The following is a 23349-nucleotide window of genomic DNA, read 5'->3' on the forward strand; positions in this document are numbered from 1 at the left end:
CATAGGGGTGGCGCCGATGAGCAGGTCGTGATATAGGTGTTCTGTTCCAGTTCATCTCTACGGGCTACGGGTGTATTTTGTTCGTCGTTGAAGCTTAATAAGCGCTTACACAATGCCCGCTGAAGTCGAAAAAACGCCAGTAGACCAGTCCGGTGACACCAAGCCGTCGGAGGAGCCCCCAAAGTGTGTACTCACCCTCGAAAGTATCCTTGAACACCGGCCTCTACGCCGACGTGACAAGCACTGGAAGCGGTGTTTAACATCAACGTGGCAGGAAATACGCGGCTTAAATATCGAGGTTGCGTGCCAATCATAGCTTTAGATCTATGCTTCTGTGGCGGCTTCTTAGAGCGTGCTTGTATGCGTAGAGATGGCTTTATAAATCGACCTGGAATCTGAACGCTCAACGATGCTTGCTTTCGGCACCGTAAAGGCCATATGTTGCCGCTGTGGTTTCGGCGCGAATGCGGTTTCGATTAAATAGATCGACTTGACGACGCCTTGAATTGTTGTGTTAAATTTGTTGTGTTGAATTTGCCGCAGGTGCCGGTTCAGGTGTATCGATTATTCCTACGCATTCGAACGAGTTATACGTGTGCTAGGAAGTTTACACCGAGCCGCTGTCACGAGTGTCTTCACGGAATCGGTTGTCTGAGGCCAGATTATGATATAGTGCTTCATTTTACACTGTAGGCAAGTATGCTCTGACATTTGGCTTCCTGTTAAACTGTGGCTAAGACATTATTGTGTGCGCTCTCAAAATGCCAAGGTATTATTTTCTATGTTAGTGTGCCGTTCAATTCTCAGTGGCATCGAGGATGCAGTATTGATATACTGAACTGTAACCTGGCTTGAAAACTTAAGAAGGGCAGCCCTTCGCAGCCTTTATTTAAAAAATATTAACGGCGCTAAAGACAAGAGTCGAGACATGAAGTAGACAGGACGATCGCAGTCCTGCGACCGTACTGTTCACTTCGTGTCTCGTCTTTAGCGCAGTTAATTTTTTCAAAAAAATCTTACCAAATAGCCCGCCAGCATACGCTTCTCAAGTTTCCTTAGCTTTTTACTTCGCAGTCCTGCAGATAATAAAGGACGCTCAACAGAAGCATGGACTCAGGCATGGAGACTACCAACGCTACAGGTACTAAACTTGTACTGCTTGTTTTTTCATTGATATGAGCAGCTTACACATTGAATGACTTCGTAAGCACAGGAAGACGTGCGTGGCATAAACAGCCTACGCCAACTCGCACATTCTGAGATGTTCCTTGATTATCTTGTCATTTTGGAAGTTATCTGGCAATTATGACAGCTTCTGCTTGCACAGGAGGCACATTGTTATGTTGAGGCATTGGCACTAACGTGCGATCTCCCTCTTTCAAGGCCGGAAGTTAACCATGCATAGGATAGAATGTACATTAATTACTATAACTGTCTTGCATTGTGATTTATAAAGATCAAAAGTAAGGTGCATCTAAGAGACACTGTACCCGAGTAAAGCCATTTTTCTGGAAACTCAGTAATTCCACTCCCAACTAATGTGAACAATTAGGTAAGACGCATGTCTTGCCTTCGGCGTATTCTTGGCGCTTTTAACCACTTCCACTTTACGCATTTCGGGGTCAGTGTTCATAACCGAGCATTAGATGTCCAAGTGCAGTTTGATTCCTTTTAAAAAGCGTGTTTAATATTATATGCTACTTTCTGTCTTTTGAACAGCAGAGCTGTTTAGAGCTAAGTGAAGTCTGACTATGCCCATGCAGTGGGCGTGGTCAGGCTGATAATGATGAAAGATCTGGCGATCCGCTGTGTGCACTTTCTAGCCGAACGAGAGCATGGGTAAAGCTTAGTGGGTGAGCCTCATAGAGACAGGGTAGCAACATGGAGAGCTGTGAAGACAGGATGAGGGATCAGAAGCGCAATTGGCTGTGCTGGTGAAAGGAGCCAATCAATGGTAGCATGGGTACAGGTGGTGCTGGGGAAAGAGGGGAAGCGTGCATTGGCAAAAGTGAAGAATGCCACCAGCTTTGCTGTTAAATCAACCTTAGTGACATTAGGTCATTTCAAGTTGGGCATAATTCTTGTTACACCATGTGTTGTGCATTCAATTTAGATTAATCCTTGTTCCTCAGGGGGTACTGTAGCAGACGTCTTCGCCGCCTGCGCAAGTCTCTGCACTTTCTGCAAGGCAACAAGCATCGCTATCAGGGCCGCGAGGTGACTGAGGAGCTGCTCGGGGGTGGCGATGCCCGCTACCTGCTCATGATCGTCGTCCAGTGTGAGAGGGCTTGGGCGCACGCCATGCAACTGCGTCAGGAGGCTAACACGGAGCCGCGCAAGCGCTTTCACCTGTTTGGACGTCTGCGCAAGGCTGTCAAGCACGCGCAGGTGACTATGTGATGGGCTTGGCAGCTTTATTGATCACCAAATTAGCGCACAGATGCTATATGACCCTGCAACACTTTTTCATGTAAGCATCAAATGGTCTCACGATTCATGTTTACTTTATGCCTAGTTTCCATGTGCTGCTTCATAAGTAAACGTCAACTATCACCAGCTCGCCTAACTTTCAACGTTACTGGTCTCATTGCCCCACGAATCTACTGCTGAAAACATATTTAGAATCCGCCAAGTAAGAGTGAACTTTGTCGCACACTTCAAGCGCTCTCGTACCAGTGAGCCCTCTGAAAGCTGACCAGCGAGCATGCTTAACAAGATGCATCCTTTTGTCATCACCTTATGCATCCCTTTGTCATCACCTTGAGCACTTTCTTTTCTCTGAATGCACTGCTTACTATCAGTGTTATTGGGAGAGCACGCACTGGTGGGTATGGTAACTATGCAGCTTGCGATGCTCGAATCAGCCAATAGCTTTTGGTATATGGCGCCATAGTTTGCTCATCACCTGTAGAGGGAGCAATTTCAGCTGACCTCGTGTAAATTAACCGAACGTTTCTTTCATGTGTGAACCATCTCATTGTATTAAATCTCCATTTTGCTTGACTATATCTTTTATCTTTGCTAGTGTTGCGATTTCTTTTTTGTTACCTGTAACTGATTTCTATCGCACTGCTCTTTAGTCATTTTGTTCATGAATGCTGTTCACACATACTGTGTTCTGTGAACGACAATGATATGCACTTTTCATACTGCCTCTCTTACACTGTGTCTCAACAGAGGCCTGTAAAATATTTTTTAATAAATAAATAATTTCTAGACCACTTACTGCGCTATAATGTTTGGCATGCATGTCCTGAGGAGCCTCGGCTACCGATTGCTGACCCTGCTGAAAAAAAGTTCCTTTAAGCACCAGCTTACAATTGTTGCACATTCCCTGCTGCATTGGAAGCTTCTGAATAATTTGTTTTCTAACCAAGCTTGTCAGATGGTCTCTGTGGCCTGTTATTTTACCAGTGAGTAATAAAAGTCGTGAAAGTGAACTGTTATCTACAAAAGGGGAAGGTGGAGGATGGAATTCATTTTCATCAAGTTAAGTGCATTTGACGGATTGCCGCAGTATTCATATGCCAAACCATTATCTGTGCAGATTTTTGAAAACATTGAAATGGTCAGCATGTACTGTTCTCAGTAACTTCACCTGCATAATTTTGCATCATAACCTAAAATGCAACTCGGTGCTTGTAGACAAGCAAGACTTCAGCAACTGTTTTCAAAATAAGTAGATAAGAAAATACTTTTTCTCTTGTAGATAATGAAGCCAAGATAGGTATACAGAATGTTAATTGTTAAAATGTGTAATTGTTCAACAAAGAAATGAGCCCTCAGAAGTTCTTTTCTTTCATTCTAGATAAAGAAGGGAGCAATCAGTTTTGACACACTATTGCAGACATGACGATAGCTCTTGCTGGTCAATTCAAAGAAACAAAAACCTTTATGGCTTCATTAAGTGTGATTTGATTATGTATTATTTCGTGTTTCCTTTGATTTGGAGAAGGGGCAAGAAAATAATTGTTCAAGAACGTCACTTTCTCAAGCTTTTGCTACTCCTAATCATTAATGTCTGTTATTGCCTTTCATCACAGCACCTAACTAGATGAACCTTTGTTGGAATATTGAATATGTGTCTGTGACAACGAGAGAATCATGCCAAGTTGCAAACCTTTGCACAGTTTCTGAGCCACTTTCTTATCATGTCCACGTGTTTCCAAACACAGGCCTTGGAAGTGCTGTGCACAGCCTCGACACGTTGCGACGCTCGTTGCAAGCTGGAAGCTCAGGCCTACTGCGCCTATCTCGAGGGAACCCTCCACACCGAATTGCAACAATGGAAGGTGGGTGCTCCACACACCAACAGCAAGTGCTCACGCTAAGTGTTCAACTCATGGCGCTCCTGTGTCAAAAGGGCACTTTTGAAGGGTCATCCAGTTGGTGGCCATGGAAATGCCACAACTCGGTTAACAGTCTCGATGGAGTTGCGAGCATGAACTAGCTTCACGTCGTTCCCTTTTGGCATGTGAAAGTTTGCTCGTCAGCTGTTTCTGTGTCTAGGCCTGATCTACTGATACGGCTCCTACCCATGCCACCCGTTCCATCTGCGCCATCGGTACTAACGATGAAACGCGACAACTACAAGACATTGATGATGGCAAAAACAGCCGCCAGATTGAAAATGGCTGACCTGAACTCGATGTGGCCTGGGAGTTTTCATTGAGCTGGGCGATGATGAGATCGTCTTAGGTCTCTGAACTAGTGCAGGTGAACAGTGACTGCAATGAAGTGCCGCCCTCACCACTGTTGATCAAATGCAGATTTAGCACAGGCCATAAAAGCTCTGTTCACAACCTACAGTGATGGCAAAACAATGGCTGAAATACAAGCTAACTTGGTTGTCTGTGATCGTGCTTGTGTGCAGATGTGCATTCACAAGTTTTTGCAGCCACTGGGCCAACATAGGTGTTTTTTTAGTGAAATGTTTTTTTTTTTTTGACTCTCCATTTAGACATTTTGGCGGTTCCCGCTGGGTCTATAACAGTCGGCAACAGTACTTCATTTGCTGAGCAGTTCACGGCTGAAGATTTTTCACAACATATCAGAAATGGCACTGTGGGCTATGTCAGGAATCCCACGCTTAACTCAGTTAGCAGGCCGCACTCAGGCAATCTGAAAATTCGTGATGGGAGTATGGACAGAGCTCAGACAGAATGACAGCTAATGTTCATTTGAAGATAGACATTTCCCATATCTGATATACAGGTCATTTATGATGGGGATTATCGATACCTATCTCCAGAAGGACTAATATCTAAACACTCATTCTGAAATGCTGAAGACCCTTGTTTATTGGAACCTGAAGAGACCAGGAGAATGTGTTCTTTTGAATGTGTTCTGCTTAACAGGAGCTTCAGTTACTGAGAGACCAACAGGGGTGCAGAATACCAGTGCAATAACCAAAAATATTACGGACAGCTGTTACGTTTAAGCAACAGTTCCATTTAAAGGGGCTCTGCAACACTTTTTGAGCATGGCCAAAAAAGCTGCCGATTGGTAGTAGAGGCTCCCGACAACACTCGAGCCAAATATAGCACAGCACACGTTCCTAGAATTCACAATAATTCATCAAAGTCAGCTAAAAATTGCTTTATTTTCTCTCGACAAGTCATGGAATATGCCCAAAAATCACTCGTAGCAAGCCCATCTATCAGCAACTGGCGGACTTGAACGTGACGCACTCGCTCGTTACAGAGATCGCCGCGGGAGGCCTGTACTTGTCCACGCATGGGCGCGTGCTCACACTGAAAAAGTCGTGCATTCGAAGAAAGAAGAAAAAAGTGCTCACGAGGCCTGGGTGACGTGTTTTGTTTGCCCCTCCCATCCCTCCCTGCTTAGAAGAGAAAAGAAAGATAGCAATTGCAGCATGCGCCAAACCTTTGTAACTCTACTCGCACTGGATGGAATCTTAAAATATTTGTGGTATTGAATTCATGAAGCAATAAGCTCTTCCCATGAATTCATTTCATGGTTGCTTGAAAAAGTGTTTCAGGGCCCCTTTAATTAAGAAGTTTTCATTTAATGAGAGTCTGCTCTATACAGTTTTCATGCCACGGTTATCTTTCAATGCAGGGATGGGGTGCCTCAATAAAAAATAATAATAAAAAAGAAGATGCTTGAAACCAGTCACATCTGTACAGCTCATGAACTAGATAATTTGAGAAAATGTTTTAGGTAGAAGACAGAGACAGTCATGCGTAGACTGAGATATCAGTAAGATTTCTAATGGCTATGTGCTTGAAACCTCCGAGTTAAGCAATTGTTCCTTATGCTTAAATCGTTGTTAGGAGGTACAGTCGAATCTCGATAATACGAATTTGAAGAGAGCACGCAAAATATTCTTTACATCTAGAATTCGTATGAACCAAAAACAAGCTAAGAGTAACAAGAACTTTATTTGGGGTCAACGAATCCTCGCTGAAAAAAGTTCATGATGTTCTTTTGAACTTCCTGCTTTCACCGTCTCTCAATAAAGTGCCACAATTTTCTTACTCATGCTGCTGGCTCTAATAAAGCGCGTTCACACTTGGCATCGAAGAGGGCGAAAGCGGCTAAACTGATTGAAAGTTCACTCGCTTCAGTGGCGAAGCGAGTGAGTCGATACGAAAAAATCGATAAAAAAAAATCGACCCAAAAAATATCACACTTGAGAATTCAAGTGAAAATGCCAGAGCGGCTGCAAAACCACGTACGCGCCTGTCGAGGAAGAAGAGGAGAAAGAAACGCTTTATTTGAAAAATTCGGCGGCCTCAGTGGTTCGGAGCCCACGCACTGTCAAAAATGTTCACATTCATTTTGCTCCTCGCATGCATGCCACTGCCTCCATGTTCGCCGCATGAGAATTTATTCCTGAGAATTAAAATCCTCACGAAGTTGTTCTAGTTATGCGTGCAAAGCACTGAAAAGAAACAGTTTACACCTTTACAAACATTGTTTCGGGAGATATGTCAGAAGATACGACACGAGCAGACACACCAGCACCGGTGGCGACGGGTTCAGCCAGCAGTGCAAAAGAAAGACACATTAGGGTATGCCGTTGAAGCAATACTTTTTTTGCTGACTAGTTAGTTCATACTCGCTGCTGCTGCACCAATTTTCGCAGCGATCGTAATGTAAACCAGGCTCTCGGTGAATGCGTCATTTTCAAGGCCTTGAGCTTTGTTGTGCTGCACAGATAGTTCGCGATTGGGCCGACACAAGCCTCCACACCCGCCGACGCCACCACCTTGAATGTACAGCTGATTGCTTACATCACGTAGTTTGAGAGCTAGCACAGCCGGTGTAGCCAAAGCTGTAGCAGAAAAGCAATCCGCTATCGCGTGGCTGCAAAATCGGTCTCGTACCGATTTTGTCGCGTCAGCCTCGCGGCATCGTTTTCTAGCCACTATTCCGGCGGCAAAGCGAGGGAAATTCAGCGAGTTTTTCTGCATTCGCTTCTTTCAAGGCCAAGTTTGAACGGCCCTTCCTCCCACAGATAAGCCGCGTTGCACCGCTCGCGTGCGGCAGTCGATTGGGCGTTTGTATTATCCGCGGTTGCTGGGGAAACCATTCGTATAACACCAAATTACGGGGTATTTTATATAATGTAGTCCATTCGAAGCAACTTTAAAATTTGTATCATCATGAAATTCACATCAAATGTAATCATACCATCGATATTCTACTGTATCAAGCACGGTGTCGCTTATACGATGCGCTGGGCATCGCAGGTTGTCGGCAGTTACGTGTTTCGATGTGTGAAGCACGAACACTAGATGTCATTCACTCTGTGCCTCTTCTCTTTTCAGGAAGCCATGGAAAGCTTCAGCAAGGCACAGACTATTTATGAAAAGCTGTCTCAGGCGCTTGGAGAAGTGCCGCGCGCTCTCTACCAGCAACGGGTTGATGAATTGAGCCCGAGCCTGCGCTACTGTGCGTACAACATTGGCGATGAGACTGCCATCTCAGACTTGAAGCGCATGCGGCTTCAGGGCAACGTCACTATGGGAACCGAGCTGGACGTGAGTGCCTTCGTTTTCTTTGTGTTTAAGGGTACATACGAGGACTGAGCGAAATGAATTGGATCATCAGGCCAGGGCAAGCATAGAGGATGTTAATTGTTATCATTGATTACAGTGTACTAATTGCAGCAATAATTGGAATAGACGAAAAAAATTCATGCATGTCCAGGAACTAAATCATGACAAGTGAGGGAAGAACAGGGGATCATTCTGTGTTACCCTAAGTCACCCGTGACATTGCTGACTGACCCGTGTAAATAAGTCTGCACCTGTGGTAGAGAACGGTAGCTTGTTGTTAGTGTTGCCACTTTCCTGCTTTTATGGTGTTGTGGCCTTCTATTTTTTCCTGGTTAAGAGTTTCTCATTATGTTCTTGTTAACCTTTTGTTATGTCATATGCTTTGATTGATGAGTGGGTAAATTTTGGCGCTTTTACAATGCTCTGGCTTTTATTTTGTTTGTTCTGGTTAACAGCTGTCTGTTAACCTTTTGTTGCTCACATGTTTTGGCTTGCTCACGTGCACATTCACTGCATCTGCTGTAGGTGCCGTACAGCTATTTATGGATGGAGGGACGGTCTTGAGATGCTCCTCCCCTTCCTTTTCACCGGCAGGATATGAACCTGCAACTTTTGAATTACTGCCCGATGCTATACCACTGGAGCTAGGGCGGCAGGTGCTTCCCTATCCACTTCGTGTGGCCTATCTGCGCATGTAATCATCTGGAAGTGTTAGCCAGCGCCACTAGTAGCTCAACGCTTGTCGAAGACAGCAAGAAAAAGAAGACGTAGAACATAGTTGTGCAGTTGTGATTTGCTTGGCAGCTGACTAACATTGTGGCATGTGCTCACTTCTTTCTTGCAGCATCTGATCGAGCAGGCACGTGAGAAACAGGCGAGCAGCCTGTCAGAGGTGACATGGCTGGGTCGCACGGTGCCCGTGCGTCATGAGAAGGTACGCCTGTTCCTGCTGGCTGCACAGGAGGCGCCCCGTGAACTCGCACAGGCGCCCGACATTGAGGCCAAGATTGCTGTGCACGAGCGACTGCTCTTTGACTGCAAGGATGCCCTACAGGTACGGCAGTGCTCTGCCATTTCTGTGCGTAATAAACCGTATCTAAAATTTATGCTTGGTTGTTATCTTTGTTGGGATTTTATCCAGTATGGTATGCTTGCTTTTTCCTCATCTTTGACCTTTTCAGGAATGGACTGTGAGTTACTGACTGTAAATGTGGGAATTTACACATCGTTCCAGTGCACTCATTATTTTATCACAGCAGAAATAACGTGACATGTTGTATTAAATGTTTTAATGTAATTGATTCTGATTAAATTCTTATAGAGCCTTTTCATAAATGTAATGCTAGCTTTCCCGGTAATGCATAGAGTCCAACTAATGGCAGCTAATCACTTCTGCAACCAGCGTGTTCAAATGCAGTTTGTGTGCCTCACCGCACAGAAAATGTAGATTCATCTGTGAAAGAAGCTCTGTCCCAGCAGCCGACTTTCAGAGAGCCTTTGTATTGTGCTCGGTGTATTGTTGCCCAAGAAAGTTATCTTGTAGTTGAGGAGTACATGCCACTTGGCTGAGTGTTACCAGGCCCAGTCTCAATACTTTATGGACAGGCCCTGTACAGTGACGACCACAGAAGTTTCATATCATTATTGCAGCCAGATCGGGTAACATTCTTTGTGAATGCGAAGGTCAGTTTACGAAATGCTCATTTGTTGGCAGCTCAAATATCAAGTCTCGTTTTTCTCTGACCAGCTCCTGCGTGAGGAGCTACGTGCCGAAGGTGGTCAACCTGGCAAGGGTCCGGTGTCTGCGCTGCAGCTTCTGCACTCGTACCTGTCGTACCTTCGCCAGCGTACCACTGTGGAGCGCAACCTGCTGCTCATCCGACAGCTGGAGCAGAATGAGTCGGGCCCCAAGAAGCCCCAGGACCTCGTACGACCGTATGAGATTATTGTCCAGGTGAGTGCGTGCAACTGCGAGATGATGCAGCTTCCATGCAAATTTGATGCAGAATAGAGTGCGCATTGTGAACTTTTTCGTAAGTGAAGCTGACAGGGAGCATACACTGAGACTTTACTACAGAGAAGCAGCATCTGACGTGGAAATAGCTTCAGTATACAGTTAAACCTAAATATAACGGAATTGATAAATATGCGAAAAAATTCGTTACAAAAAGGATTTTGTTATATGCAGGTTCGGTACGAAAATTTGGAAAATAAACGTGCAAATTGAACAAAAGGGGGACTGAAGGCAGAGCTGACCCAAAACACTTATTTACACTAAAAAGCTGCGTTGTTATTGCAATACCAATTATATGGACACTTGTGGCGGGTTTTCGCCATCGCCACCATGTTCTGTAACAAGTCCAAACTGATAATACAAATGCGCCCATGCATTGTAACTTTCACGAGCGAGTGAGAGCATGCGAGCGCTGCTGAAGCATAGATAAAATTAGTTGGCCCATCCCTATCGCCTGAAAAGTGCATAACATCTCCCGGGTGTTGTTAGGACTGCCGTCGAATGCTCAAATAAAAAGTAAATTAAACCACTTGTCTTGAACGAGCATGAAACATTGTGGGGAGGGGGGATCGCTGGTGCGCTTGCTATCCCGGCGAATATCAGTGCGGTTTCAACGCGAAGGCACTGTGTGAAAAGAGCACTTCTCCCTGGAGCGGCTGTATTTGCTCACACTAGCGTTTTTTTTTTTTTCTTTAGGAATTCTGCAATATCGAATCCAAAAGAGCTAACTGCCAGCCTTACTTATAACATTACAATTTTTCGCTATCGCGATCATTTCATTGCATTGAACGTGCCGCTGCATTGCCAGAACTAATCCTCTAATCGCGAAAGCTACCAGCCTGCGAACTCGCGGCGTAACGCAAAACGGAAGCTCGCGACGAGTCAACTTCCGCAGATTTGTCGTCACCGTGGTCACGGAGAGTTTTCATTAGCGCCTAATCTGACATCCCCTCGGGGATGAGGACACGATTGTCTGAAATTTAGAAAAGTCACAGTTTCGCCACAATGGCGAAGCATTGAATGCGATAACAACTTGGAATGTAACGCTTAGAACGGTAAGCAGATCAAAATGTGCAGCGCGCTGCTGACGCACAAATGAGGCTTGAAAACAAACTAACAATGTTGACCGCTCGACACTTAACGCGCTGTTTAAAAAAGCGAGGCACGAAACGTAATGAGTCAGCGGCGGGGCAGTCGCCGAAGATGCGTGCTTGTAACAAAATGACAAAATGAGGAGCAAAATTTATAGACTTCCCATGGGGCAAATTCGTTATCGTATTTACTCGCTTAACCCTTACACTCGCATAATTCTCGCCTGCCCTACATCGCCCAACAAAAATAAGATTTTTTTTCTCGAGTAATTAACGCACCCACGAAGATTGCCGCAGTAATGTCGTCTGCTCGTTCCAACGTTTCCTCATGATAGCGCACGCCATCTGGTGCAATCTTTTAAGCATCAAGTGTACTGTTATTGCACAAAGATTCAATCCAAGCCAAAGCGGCAAGTGCACTTTGCGGCGTGTTTTGTTTGTTGTGTTGGTAATCTTGTCACGTTATGGGGCGATACTGAAGCTACAGGCTGCTTTCAAGTTGAAAGTGATTTATCATGTACTAAACAACTGCAACAGGGCCGCTGGTAGGCCCTTCGGAGTCGACGAGTTTTGTGTTTGCTGCTGGTGACGGCAGATGGAAGCCACCAAAACGCGTTGGGCCTGCCTTGTGCAAATGACTGGGATTGATGGTAAACTTTATTTCTTCGAAAGGAAACTGCGGACGATTCTGCTAAATAGCCATCAGCCCAATACTAACATCCTACTCTTACCTTTTGAGGGCTCCTGTTGAGTGACGAACGCTACCGCTATGCCCGCAACGCCCTCAAACTTTGTGTATGGTATTCTAATTCTCGACTATTTGCTTGCACTTTTTGTGTCTCAAATAAATCTTGCCTTGTGTTGAACCTGTGCTTTTATTTTTAAGGCAAGTTTTAAGTAATACTTCTCAAAGCTTGCTGTTAGTTGTTGGTGTGAGAATCCCGATTTGTGGCAACTTCGTTTTCTTTTTCGCTCTGTACGTTTTTGTGGAAAGTTTTCCCCGCGTGATTCTCGCACCCCTCCCCCCGCAACTTTGCATAGGTCTTCCGTCAAAAAAAGAGAATTATGCGAGTAAATACGGCATATCAAGGTTGTCTCCTGCTGTTGCTTTGTTACATAGAGGTTGCAAATAGATGTGCTTCTATGGAGCGACGGCGGGGAATAGGAAAATTTCGTTATATCAAGGAATCTGTAATATGGTTCCTTATAAACAGGTTTAACTGTATCCGAAGACTCGTTGTGAACATGCATTTGTAATGTTGTATCTATGGCAAGACTGTTCTTTATGTTCCTCATTGACTTCGTGATAACCGATAACTCGTTACATCCGCATTTGTTACGTTCCAGAGGAGGAGGGGCTGACAACATTTTACGCATGTCTTGTCTGTATTTCTACACGTGTAGAAACATTCAAATTTTCAAATTATGGGAGGGCTGAAGTTGTGGAACTCATACCCCCAATCTTAATTCTGGCTGCACCAGTGATGCGTAAAGCATATGCTTGTTTTGTTGCTACAATATTTTAACATCAAGTCGGGCATTATTTTCAGTCTTTTGAAATATAGCGTTCTTTGCAGTCAAGGTTCTGCACAGCATGCACGGCTACCTTACGTGGCAAGCACATAAAAAGTAAGCTTGTGCGAATATTCAGATGAATAATAATGTATTCAAATTTGCTGCTTTCACTATCTCTTAATGAAAAGCCAGAGTTTCCTCACTCATGCTGCTGGCTAGGTGTGTTCGCACTTGACATCAAAGGGAGCGAAAGCGGCCAAACTCATTGGAAATTCACTTGCTTCGCCGCTTGAGTGGCCAGAAAATCGTGCAGCCAAGTCGCGCGATTTTCAGCCCTGGAGAATTCAAGTGAAAACGCCAGAGCTGCCGGGAAAACACATCCGCGCCCGTGGAAAACACTCACATTCGTTCTGCCCCTTGTACATGCCACCATCGCCATCGTCTCTTGAGAAATCAGTTCATGTTGCCCATTTCTCGAGAACTTGAGTTAGTACCAATTTTTAATTATGCACTGAAAAACAAACAATTTACACCTTTACAAAGGTTGTTTCGGAAGATACACCAACAGAAACGACACAGCGGCTGCGACTGATTCAGCTAGCAGTGCAAGACTCATTAGGGCAACTCGCTTCTGCTACACTTTCTCAGTGATTGTAATTTAAATCAGGCTCTCGATGAACGTATCCTTGTTAACGCCGTGCTGCATGGGTAGTTTGCGATAGCGCAGACACCCTTGCCGCCACGTTGAATGGGCGTCTGGTTGTTTAATCATGTGGTTTGAGAACTAGAGCAGCCGGTGTAGCTAAAGCCATGAAGAAAAATGATGATCTGCTATTGCATGGCGGGATAATTGGTTTTGGACGCATTTTTTCGCGTCGGCCACTAAAGCGAGCAAAATTTAGACGGATTTTGCTGCATTCATTTCCTTCAAGGCCAACAGTGGACGGGCCTTCCTTCCACAAAGAAGCCGTCTTGTGCCGCTGGCATGCAGCGGTCAATCATACATTCGTATCATCTGCAGTGGCTTGGAAACTGTTCGTATAACACCGAATCACGGCATATTTTATATTATGTAGTCCTTTAAACCAACCTTAAAATTTGTATCATCGCGAAATTTGCATCAACCGTAATCGTATCATCAAGATTCTACTGTATTCAATGTTGCTTCCGCTTCCTTTGAATTTAAAAAGATGATATTTGTGCATGCCTTGTTTCAATTAAAAAAATATTGTGCGGGTAGTTGAATCATCACAAATATGCGAAAGGTACTACAGTCGAGCCCGTTTTTAACAAACCTGAGCGTCCATGTCATACCTACCCGAAATTAGTGACCACAAAGTAATACATGCAGTTTTTTCCTTCCCTCTTGAGCGGCGCGACAAACTCAAGAAAACAATTACCTTATACGATAAAGGTAATTATGAGGCCATTTACAAAGAACTCAAACACTTCTTTCCAGACTTCGAACATAGCTTTCACTCCCGATCTGTGAGCAATAATTGGGATATTTTTAAAAAATAAGATGAATAAATTAATTAGCAAATTTATCCCCACAACATCATTCCGTAGCACGCCGCAGAAACCCTGGTTTACAAACAAACTAAAGAGACTAGCGAATAGAAAAAAGCGCCTTTTTCGCGCAGCAAAAGCAAACGAGACACTTGAAGCTTGGGCGAAATACAACACAGCCGAAAAAGAATATACTACCGCTATTAGTAACGCAAAATATACGTTTTTGAACCAGGATTTACCAGGCATGCTAACCGATAACACACGTAAATTCTGGCAGATAGTAAACCCTCGGCCTACCAGCACCATCCACCTTACTAATGATTCTGGTCAGGTGCTCTCAGATGATCAATGTGCTGATGCTTTTAACAGCGCATTTTCATCTGTGTTTACTAACGAATATAGCGTACCTTCCTCTCCTGCCCCGGTGCTGTTGACATCCGCTATGGGCTCAATTGTTTTTTGCGCAGGTGGTATTTCAAGTATTATTCAAAACATGAAACTGTCCTCATCAGGTGGCGTCGACGATATTAACTCAAAAGTGTTAAAAAATATCCATGACACCATCGCCCCATTTCTGTGCTTGATGTATGCGCAGTCGCTCTCCACAGGCATTCTTCCAGATGACTGGAACATAGGCAAGGTCGTTCCCATCTACAAATCAGGTGATAAGAACTGTCCATTCAACTACCGTCCCATTTCTTTAACAAGCGTCCCATGCAAAATCATGGAACATGTCATCTACTCTCAGATTGTAAACTTTCTGGATTCCAACAACTTTTTTCACCCCAGCCAGCATGGTTTTAGGAAAGGATTCTCCTGCGAAACACAACTAGCAATATTTCTTCACGATCTGCATGCTAACCTTGACAATAACTTACAAACTGACGCAATCTTTCTAGATTACGCAAAGGCATTCGACACAGTACCCCACCAAAGACTAATGCTCAAACTATCCCAGTTAAACTTAGACCCAAGTGTACTAAATTGGATCAAAGCATTTCTAACTAACCGTTCTCAGTTTGTGCATGTCAATAATAAATCTTCTGCTTACCTCAAAGTAACATCAGGCGTACCTCAAGGTTCAGTTCTTGGCCCCCTCCTGTTTCTGATATACATCAACGACTTACCCCTAAGCGTATACTGCAAAATCCGCATGTTTGCAGATGACTGTGTAATCTATCGGACAGTAACTAATACTCACGACCAAAATCTTCTCCAGAACGATCTTAACCACATTCAAGATTGGTGCGATAATTGGCTTTTGTTTCTTAACCCTAACTAATGCAAACTTGTTACGTTTACCCGCCGTAAGAATTCTTTCATTTTTTCATATATCGCCAACGTCCCTGTACAATCACAACCATCCTACAAGTATCTAGGTGTCACATTGTATTGCGATCTCACTTGGAATGCGCATATTACTAACGTCATTTTATCGGCAAATAAAAGTCTGGGCTTCCTGAAGCGTCACCTACGTCATGCACCAAAACATGTGAAGTTGCTAGCATATCAGTCCGTCATCAGATCGAAACTCGAATATGCCTCCCCCATATGGAACCCGCCCCAAACATACCTCATTAACGACCTCGAATCTGTCCAAAATCGCGCCGCTTGATTCATTCACTCTCAGTACTCATACGACATCAGTATTTCATCCTTGAAAGCACAATCCGGTTTATCACCCCTCTCTGTTCGCCGCCGTATCGCCACCCTTTCTCTCTTTCATAAATTGTTTCATTCTTCTCTCAATGCAGCTCCTTACATCCTCCCCCCGACATACATTTCACACCGCACAAGCCATCCACTTCAAGTGTCCCGTTATCGTAACAGAACTGCCGCTTTTTCCGCTTCTTTTTTTCCCCGCGCCGTCAAGGATTGGAACGACCTTCCCTGCTGCATTGCTTCAACCACCTGCCCATCATCCTTCGCGACAAATCTTACAAATCACCTCTGCTGCGAAAACTAACGTGTTCAAATGTTCTCTTTTCCTGTGTATCCACCCTTATGTACCGTATTTACTCAATTCTACCGCGCCCTCGATTGTAACGCGCACCCGATTTCCACCGCGAAAAAAAAAAAAAAAACGTAAGACATCGATTGCAACGCGCACCCATTTTTTTTTTTTTTTTGCTGGCCCGCACGATCACACCACTCGAAAAAACGATTCCTTTCGGGATTGTCTTCCATTTAAATATGAGGTACGGGCGAAGCTTGTGCCCATCTGACGTGTAACAGAACATTGCCGTCACTGTAGTTTTACCGTGGACCGATGTCAGCACGCGAACTTGCTTCGCCCCCTTCTTCTCGACAGTTGTGGTGCCAGGCATGTCGAAGTAAAGAGGCGTCTGATCGGCATTCCAGATTTGCCCAAGCAGGTAGCCGTTGTTGCGCCGCAAGTTTAGGACGAACCTCTGAAAACTGTAAAGCTTTTCATCGTACTTCTCCGCAAAAGTTTTCGCATATGCATGTTCCCCTTCGAAAGGAAGAGCCTTTCCTCTTCATATAGTTAATTAGCCAGCACCTGCTCGCTTTAAACAGGCTCCGCATTAGACTTTTTTCTAAGACTAATTGCATAGCCCGCACTTGGAGCAGTTCTGTCATGGGCCGCTGTGCCACTCGCTCCTCAAGCACATACTCGCGGAGCAGCTCTTCAATTTGCGGAAACCGACCCTGCTGTGGTTCACTGAAGCCTTTGCGTGAAGCTTTGCTGTCGACAATCTTCTGCTTTTGTTTCCGCCGGTCCCGCACGCACGTTTCGAGAAGGACCGCGATGCGGCCCGATTTCCGTCCGTTTCTGCACACGCGATGACTTTTCTTTTAAAAGCGGCATCGTGGTGCACTCGAGTTTTTGGAATCGGCCCTTCCACGTCGTCGATGCTAATGCACTACTAGATGACGAACTCCTCAGCACACGTACGAAGTGCCGCACATGGTAAACACATAGGCAGAAATAGCCGACGCACCATGCCGACGCACGTAGGGGGCGGCCATTTTGGATTTGCGATGGCAATAGATTGACCGTAATTTTTTTTTGTTCGTACTCGATTCTAACGCGCATGCGATTTATGAACTCGCTTAACCGGAAAAAAGGTGCGCGTTAGATTCGAGTAATTACGGTAATACCCCCGAGTGGGGTCCTTAAGGAAATAAAAATGAAAAAAAAGTGACCCAGCATCCATTCTCTGTATCAGGAAGTTCGTAGTAAATGAAACACAACTTTAAAAAGTTGCGAGTGAAAACACAATTTTTTTCCCAGAAAAAGTCTTTGATGCACGTGTTTCGAGTAGCAGTAGCGATAAGAATGGCCTCGAGTTTATTTAAAGTGCCAGCGTGCTCTTCGCCGAGATGCTCGTGGCATAAGCTGCCTGAGGCTATTAATGCAAACGATTGCTACCAGCACCCTTGTGGGTACTGGCTCCAAAGCTTCGTCGTCCTCGCCATCAGATTCCTCCAAATTGCTCTTGCGGTGCACTTCATTCACAATGGTTCTGCAGTGTCGGCATCATTATCGGCCACAATGAAATCATGCAACAGAAGTCCCGCACACCCTCCCATGTCGCAGTCGACAACACGCTGCCACTAATCCCTGCCGGAGTATTCCTGTTCAGACGCTTCAGGCTCGCCATTAGATTCGCCATTGATGAAGTAAGCCTCGCGAAAACAGTTTTGCTCACATGTAGTCGTCACCTCCACCTACCAGGCCTTCACCGTCTCCACAGCTGAATACAGGGACACCCGAAGCGGCAAGTTAGCTGCCTGGCGGTCAACAGCTATGAGCAAGCACTCCACAATGCAGCAACTATAATAGTCTTTAAAATGCGCAGATAATGCCCAAGCCAAGGGGTAACACATTTGATGTATAGTTTGGCGACAAAAAAAACCGTGGAAGCCCCCCCCCCCCCCCCTCTCCCGTCTGTCTGCCATCCTAACCGCGCACTTTCACCAACAGCGAGCACGTGCGACATAGAAGCCAGCACGCATAGAACTGCTCTGGGCCAGTTTCTAGTCTGAAAATGAAACTTCTGAATTCGAGCCTGCGCGGCTGGCGTCGCGGAGCAGTGGAGATAGGTGGAGTTGCGATAAAGAGAGGAGAGGAGACTTCCGAGAGACATGCAAACTAGTTGCGATAGAGCGATGAGAAGGGAGCATACAGCGGGAAGACGATCTTGAAAACCAAAACACGCAGGAAAAAGGCAGGTCGGGCAGCTTGCTTGCAGGGTCCACGAAACGCGCAACTCGCACATAGGAAAACTAGAAAAAGTGGTCTGCGCGCGCAGACGTCAAAGAATCGCATTGTTGCGCCAGCGGACTTGCTCAGCCCCGCCGACTTCAATAATTCGCGATTTGTTCCATGTAAAAGCCCTTTTTACGCTTAACGCGTGTGGAGGGCGTGCTGAGTTGAGTGCGAAGTGAGCAAGAACACATCCTTAACACTGAATGAATCGCAAATTATCAAAGTTGGAAGGGTAGCGCAAGCTCATGCACCAGAAGGATTCAACACAGATGCAGAAGATCGGGTACAGTCGATGGTTGACGTTGGCAAATGGTCTGGGCACTCCAGTCCAGCAACACTCACTAAAATGTGACAAAACCAGCTGTCAAAAACGGAGGGGAGATTCAAAGAATTTTATTAGGAAATATTTGACCAGATCACTATTTGCTTCGAATTCACTTAGAAACTGAAACTTGCTATTCGCACAGGCCTAATAAAAAGAGATTGTTTGTAATGCTAACATGCTTGCTAGGTGCTTGCCAATTTTTTAGAGCTACGACCGAACAGCTGTAGTCGGTTGCGGCTTATTGAGCGTGCCGTCGTCCTCTCTTGTTGTCGCAGTGCCTGGGTGAGATGCTGCAGCTTCCTGGAGTGGAAGAAGGAACGGACTTTGCAGAGCAGGTCCAGGCAGAGCTGCTGCTCTACAAGGCACACCGGGTGCGCCACATTGGGCAGGCACTGGCTGCTGCGGGTCGCTACCCAGAGGCCATGGCACTGTACCGGCGCGGTCGTGACTACGTCCAGCAAGCCATCTCCTCTCACCTGAGCAAGGTTAGTCTATTGCAAGCAGTGTACTTATTACAAAGGCTAACGAGGGAAGGTATTACTCATTTTCTAGGTTGCACAACCAAATGAATTGAACTAGGCAGGCAGAGGGGACATTGATAAAGCCTCTAAAGATAATTATAGTCAAACTCTGCTACAACGAAAATCCCACTTCAACGAAGGTTTTTCGTTTCACCGCCTGCATCCCATAGGCCCCAATGTATTAAAACTCCCTCCACAACGAACCACATTTTTTATTGCTCTCCCAGTTCAACAAATTTTCCCGGGACACAAGTCACTCGATCTGACTCTGACTGAACCACTCTAATTTTAATAAGTTCTAACAATGTAAATTTTATAGTAGCAACATTTTTCATCGTAAAAAAAAAACGGGGCGCAAGAAAGGTACACATGACAGCAGTTGTCCTGTGTATTTGTCCACTTTATTTTTTCCCCCGATTTGTTTTTAACAGAAAATTCCTATCAGCTGACTCGCGTTAAAATTCTATATTAAACATTCTTCTCGTTTTCTGACAGCTAAAATGTTCGCAAACGCACCAAAGTTGCATGTAATCTGCCGAATGCTGCAAAGCCAGTGATAATCATCATAGCCATGGGTTACGCCATCATTGGTGCTTGATGACGATGCCAACGATGCTGCGCAACATTCTCTGACAGCTAGCAGGCTTGGCCGACCGAAGCCTAGCCGAATTCCTATGTTGGATACTATTGGCTGCTGGCTCGGCTGTCTTTGCGTGGGCCTTTTTTTACAGGTTTAGTGGCCAAACACCAAGCCGACCAAGCGAACTCAGCTGTGTTAGTCCTTGGCCAGTTAGCTCACTGGTCCTGCACGCTTCGTCTCGCCAGCTACGACCTGTGCTTCTTTTTCTCGATCTCGGTCTACGGTTGCCAGATCCTATGGCAGTGCAACAGAGCAAGAAACAGAAATTTCTTTCGCTCAAGCAAAAGGCGGAAATCATCGCTGCGGCATCAGCGAGAAGAAAAAAAGGACTCATCGCAGAAGAGTACAGGATCTCGCCAAGCTCGCTGTTGACGATACTTAAATCCTAAGCGAGTATTTCAAAGATGCTAGTGTTGGGCAAATCTGCTCAATGCAAGAAGACGACCCAGCCAGCCGACAAGGAGCTTGACAAGGCAGTGTATGCCTGGTTTTGTGAAACGAGGGCTAAGAACATACCAATCAGCAGCAGTATGATTCAGCAGAAGGTGCTGAACTACGCCTGCATTTTAGGCATCACCGAGAACTTCTAAGCAAGTGCGGGGTGGCTGAACCGCTTCAAAGAGTGCCATGAAATCGTCGGAAAAGTGCTATGCGGGGGGGGGGGGGGGGGGTCCGTTTTGGCAGACTCTGATGGTGCTTCATTGTGGATCGCGACGAACGCTGCCAGCATCATAGCAAAGTACTCTGCCCCCGACATATACATTGCCGATGAGACCGGGCTTTTTTATTGAAGGCTGCCAGCAAAGACACTCAACTTGAAAGGAAAACAGTGCCAAGGAGGCAAGCAAAGCAAAAAGTGAGTCACCGTGTTACTTTTTGGAAATATGGACGGGTCCGACAAGCGGCCCCTTCTCGTCGTCGGCAAAAGCGCTAAGCCGCGGTGCTTTAAGGGCACAAAAAACTTGTCAGTGAAATATGTCGCGAACAGCCATTCGTGGATGACGCGGGTCGTTTTCACTGTCTGGCTTGTCTCTTTTGACACTGAAATGAAAACGCAAGACCGCCGTGTTTGCTTGCCACTGGACAAATTGTTCAGAGCATTGCCTGGACGGCAACATCAAGCTGAAAAACGTTGAGCTGAAATTTTTCCTGACCAACTGCACTTCGCTGGTGCAGCATTTGGATCAAGGCGCGATCAACAGCATGAAGCGTGCATACCGGTCAAGACTCGTAGAGCGAATCTCTGCTGAAGACCGAGCATGGCGGTGAAACCGAAGTGGACTTGTACATGGCTGTACAAATGTTGGCTGTCGCATGGATGTCGACGCGGTGTGAAGTTCTCAAGAACTGTTTTGCTCAAGCGGGATTTCGACCCAAAGAGATGTGCAGTACAAGTGACGATGCACAAGGTGCTGACGCCCTTGGACCGGGTCAAGATGCGACAATGGCCGCAGCAAGGGCAGCTCTTGAGGAAGCCGGCATTGTTACTAAGAACGTAGCATTGAGCGACTACATAAATGCCGATGCGAACGTGATCGTCTACGAGGAGCTCAGTGAGGCCGAGATGCTCAAGAGTGCTCACGCCACCGCCGATTCATTCGACGACGAAGAAGATGGGTATGGTGTTTCAACGGTCCCTACGCCAGTGATCGCGTTGCAGGTCATGGACTCTGTAGACGTTTTTCGTAGTTTTCTTGGCATCTATGACTACGATATCGCCAATTACCTCCTCGCGGACTGTCAGCAGCGCATTCTTTCGTTGCTCGTTCGAAAATGCAAACAGTAAAAAATAAACAATTTTCTCAAATTTCGGAAATAAAATGCTCCCAGAGTGTCCCGATTTCTTTATTTACTGCTTTTTCTACAACGAAATTCTCGCTACTACGAAATTTTTCACGATCCCTGTGAATTTCGGTGTAGCAGAGTTCGACTGAAGCAACTTTCTTGTTAACAATTTCAAAATCATCATACTTGCCATGATAAGGCTTTTGGTAAGGGATGAAAAATATGATGGCAATGCCACACTTGGCACCATAACATCACGCATTTTGATGGCATGCACTTAATTCTACCTACTTTCTAAACGATAAAAATGTATTATATTGTCGTTGCAGAGAGCCATAGACTTAACATGCCAAGTTTCAGGAAATTTTGTTGAACCAATGACACCAAGATACGGAAGATACACTTCGAAATATGTGCCGTCATGCGCAAACATATCGGCACAAAATTAAAAAATCAAGCAATGGAGCTTTGTCTTTCATTTTTCTACTACTAGTAAACCTGGTAAAACAGTGATGGAATTTATGATATTAGAGTTTCCACAATACATCTTATCAATCTAAACCATTCTCTTTTTTAGTTTCCAATTAATTTGTCATCTTACTTGCGCGAACTGAAGGTCATGGAAGTGACAGAGGAGTTGTTCTTTCTATTGGAGGGATCCAGATCCTCAGTCGTCGGATTAGGTGTCCCATGTTTTATCATTGAGCTACGATGAAAGGCACCTTCTTGTCCACATCCGTGGGTATTTTTGTACGTATGATACCTTAGAGTGTTAGCCAGCACCTCTTAAAGCGCAGCGATCGGGATTGTCATTGCTTGAGCTTTTGATTGGGGCATCTCTAAGCTGTACTCAGTAAACACAAATAAAGAATGATGCAATTTCATGAAGAAACAGACAGTATTAGCAGCAGAATTTTTTCATTTTTTCACGTAATTGTGACTGCGAGTAAGCATTTACAATCAGCTCATTCTTCTTGCTCAAAAAAAAAAAAACACAGTAGCAATAAAAGGACTAGAAGACAAAACGCTCGAGTGTTGCTCTTCTCAATGCTTCGTCTTTGTGGCCGCTGTAACAGTTTGAAACTTAAAACCTTTCATGCTCATTCAGTCAAGAGCTAATAATGCATCGAGATATACTTTCGGTGCGTATCACCTTCTGCATGTGTGTCTTCCTTGCATTTTCCCTAAAACAACGGAATGTGTCACCAAGCTTCGAATGCTCTATCAATGAGCCTGTGTGTGCACATAGACATGGGCTGGCATTGCAACCTCTTTATAATCGAATATATCTGTGTGTCTTTTTTTTTCCTTTCACATTTCAAGAATGTTATCATGGACTTGGGAGCAATATTTTGGTGACCAATAAAAAATTTGTTGCTTGGCTAGTTGGTTAAATACTGGGTAGTGTAAATTCGACACTGAACAGAAAATGAGCATTTGTCTTGTGTGTCGCTGTTTTTCTTTCGTTGTATGTCAAATCTGTGCTATTTGTTGTTTAAGACGGTGGCGACTTAAACTGCACCGTCTTTGTGCAGGAGGCAGTGGCTTCGTTGAAGGAGCTGGATGGTATCCTGGAGGGCCAGGTGTATTCGGTGCACGCTCAGAGCATTCTCGGATCAGAGGACGAAGCACCCACACCCGAGGACAACAAGGCGATACAGGTGGGTACCAGTCTGTGTACTGCT

At 45.1% G+C, this 23349-nt stretch overlaps 1 protein-coding gene across 1 annotated transcript in view; it reads left to right on the forward strand.

Annotated features, from left to right (window-relative positions):
* The window catches only part of Srp68 (signal recognition particle 68), a 28608-nt gene continuing 5259 nt past the window's right edge, over window positions 1–23349 (forward strand). The window contains exons 1-9 of the mRNA XM_075868428.1: window positions 1–203; window positions 1075–1141; window positions 2133–2388; window positions 4176–4292; window positions 7797–8009; window positions 8872–9081; window positions 9775–9981; window positions 18994–19203; window positions 23200–23325. Coding sequence (XP_075724543.1) covers window positions 113–203; window positions 1075–1141; window positions 2133–2388; window positions 4176–4292; window positions 7797–8009; window positions 8872–9081; window positions 9775–9981; window positions 18994–19203; window positions 23200–23325 — 1497 coding nt within the window. The 5' untranslated portion in view covers window positions 1–112. The remainder of the gene's footprint in view (window positions 204–1074; window positions 1142–2132; window positions 2389–4175; window positions 4293–7796; window positions 8010–8871; window positions 9082–9774; window positions 9982–18993; window positions 19204–23199; window positions 23326–23349) is intronic.

Source organism: Rhipicephalus microplus, chromosome 7 (genome assembly GCF_043290135.1).
Source record: "Rhipicephalus microplus isolate Deutch F79 chromosome 7, USDA_Rmic, whole genome shotgun sequence".
Lineage (NCBI taxonomy): Eukaryota > Metazoa > Arthropoda > Arachnida > Ixodida > Ixodidae > Rhipicephalus > Rhipicephalus microplus.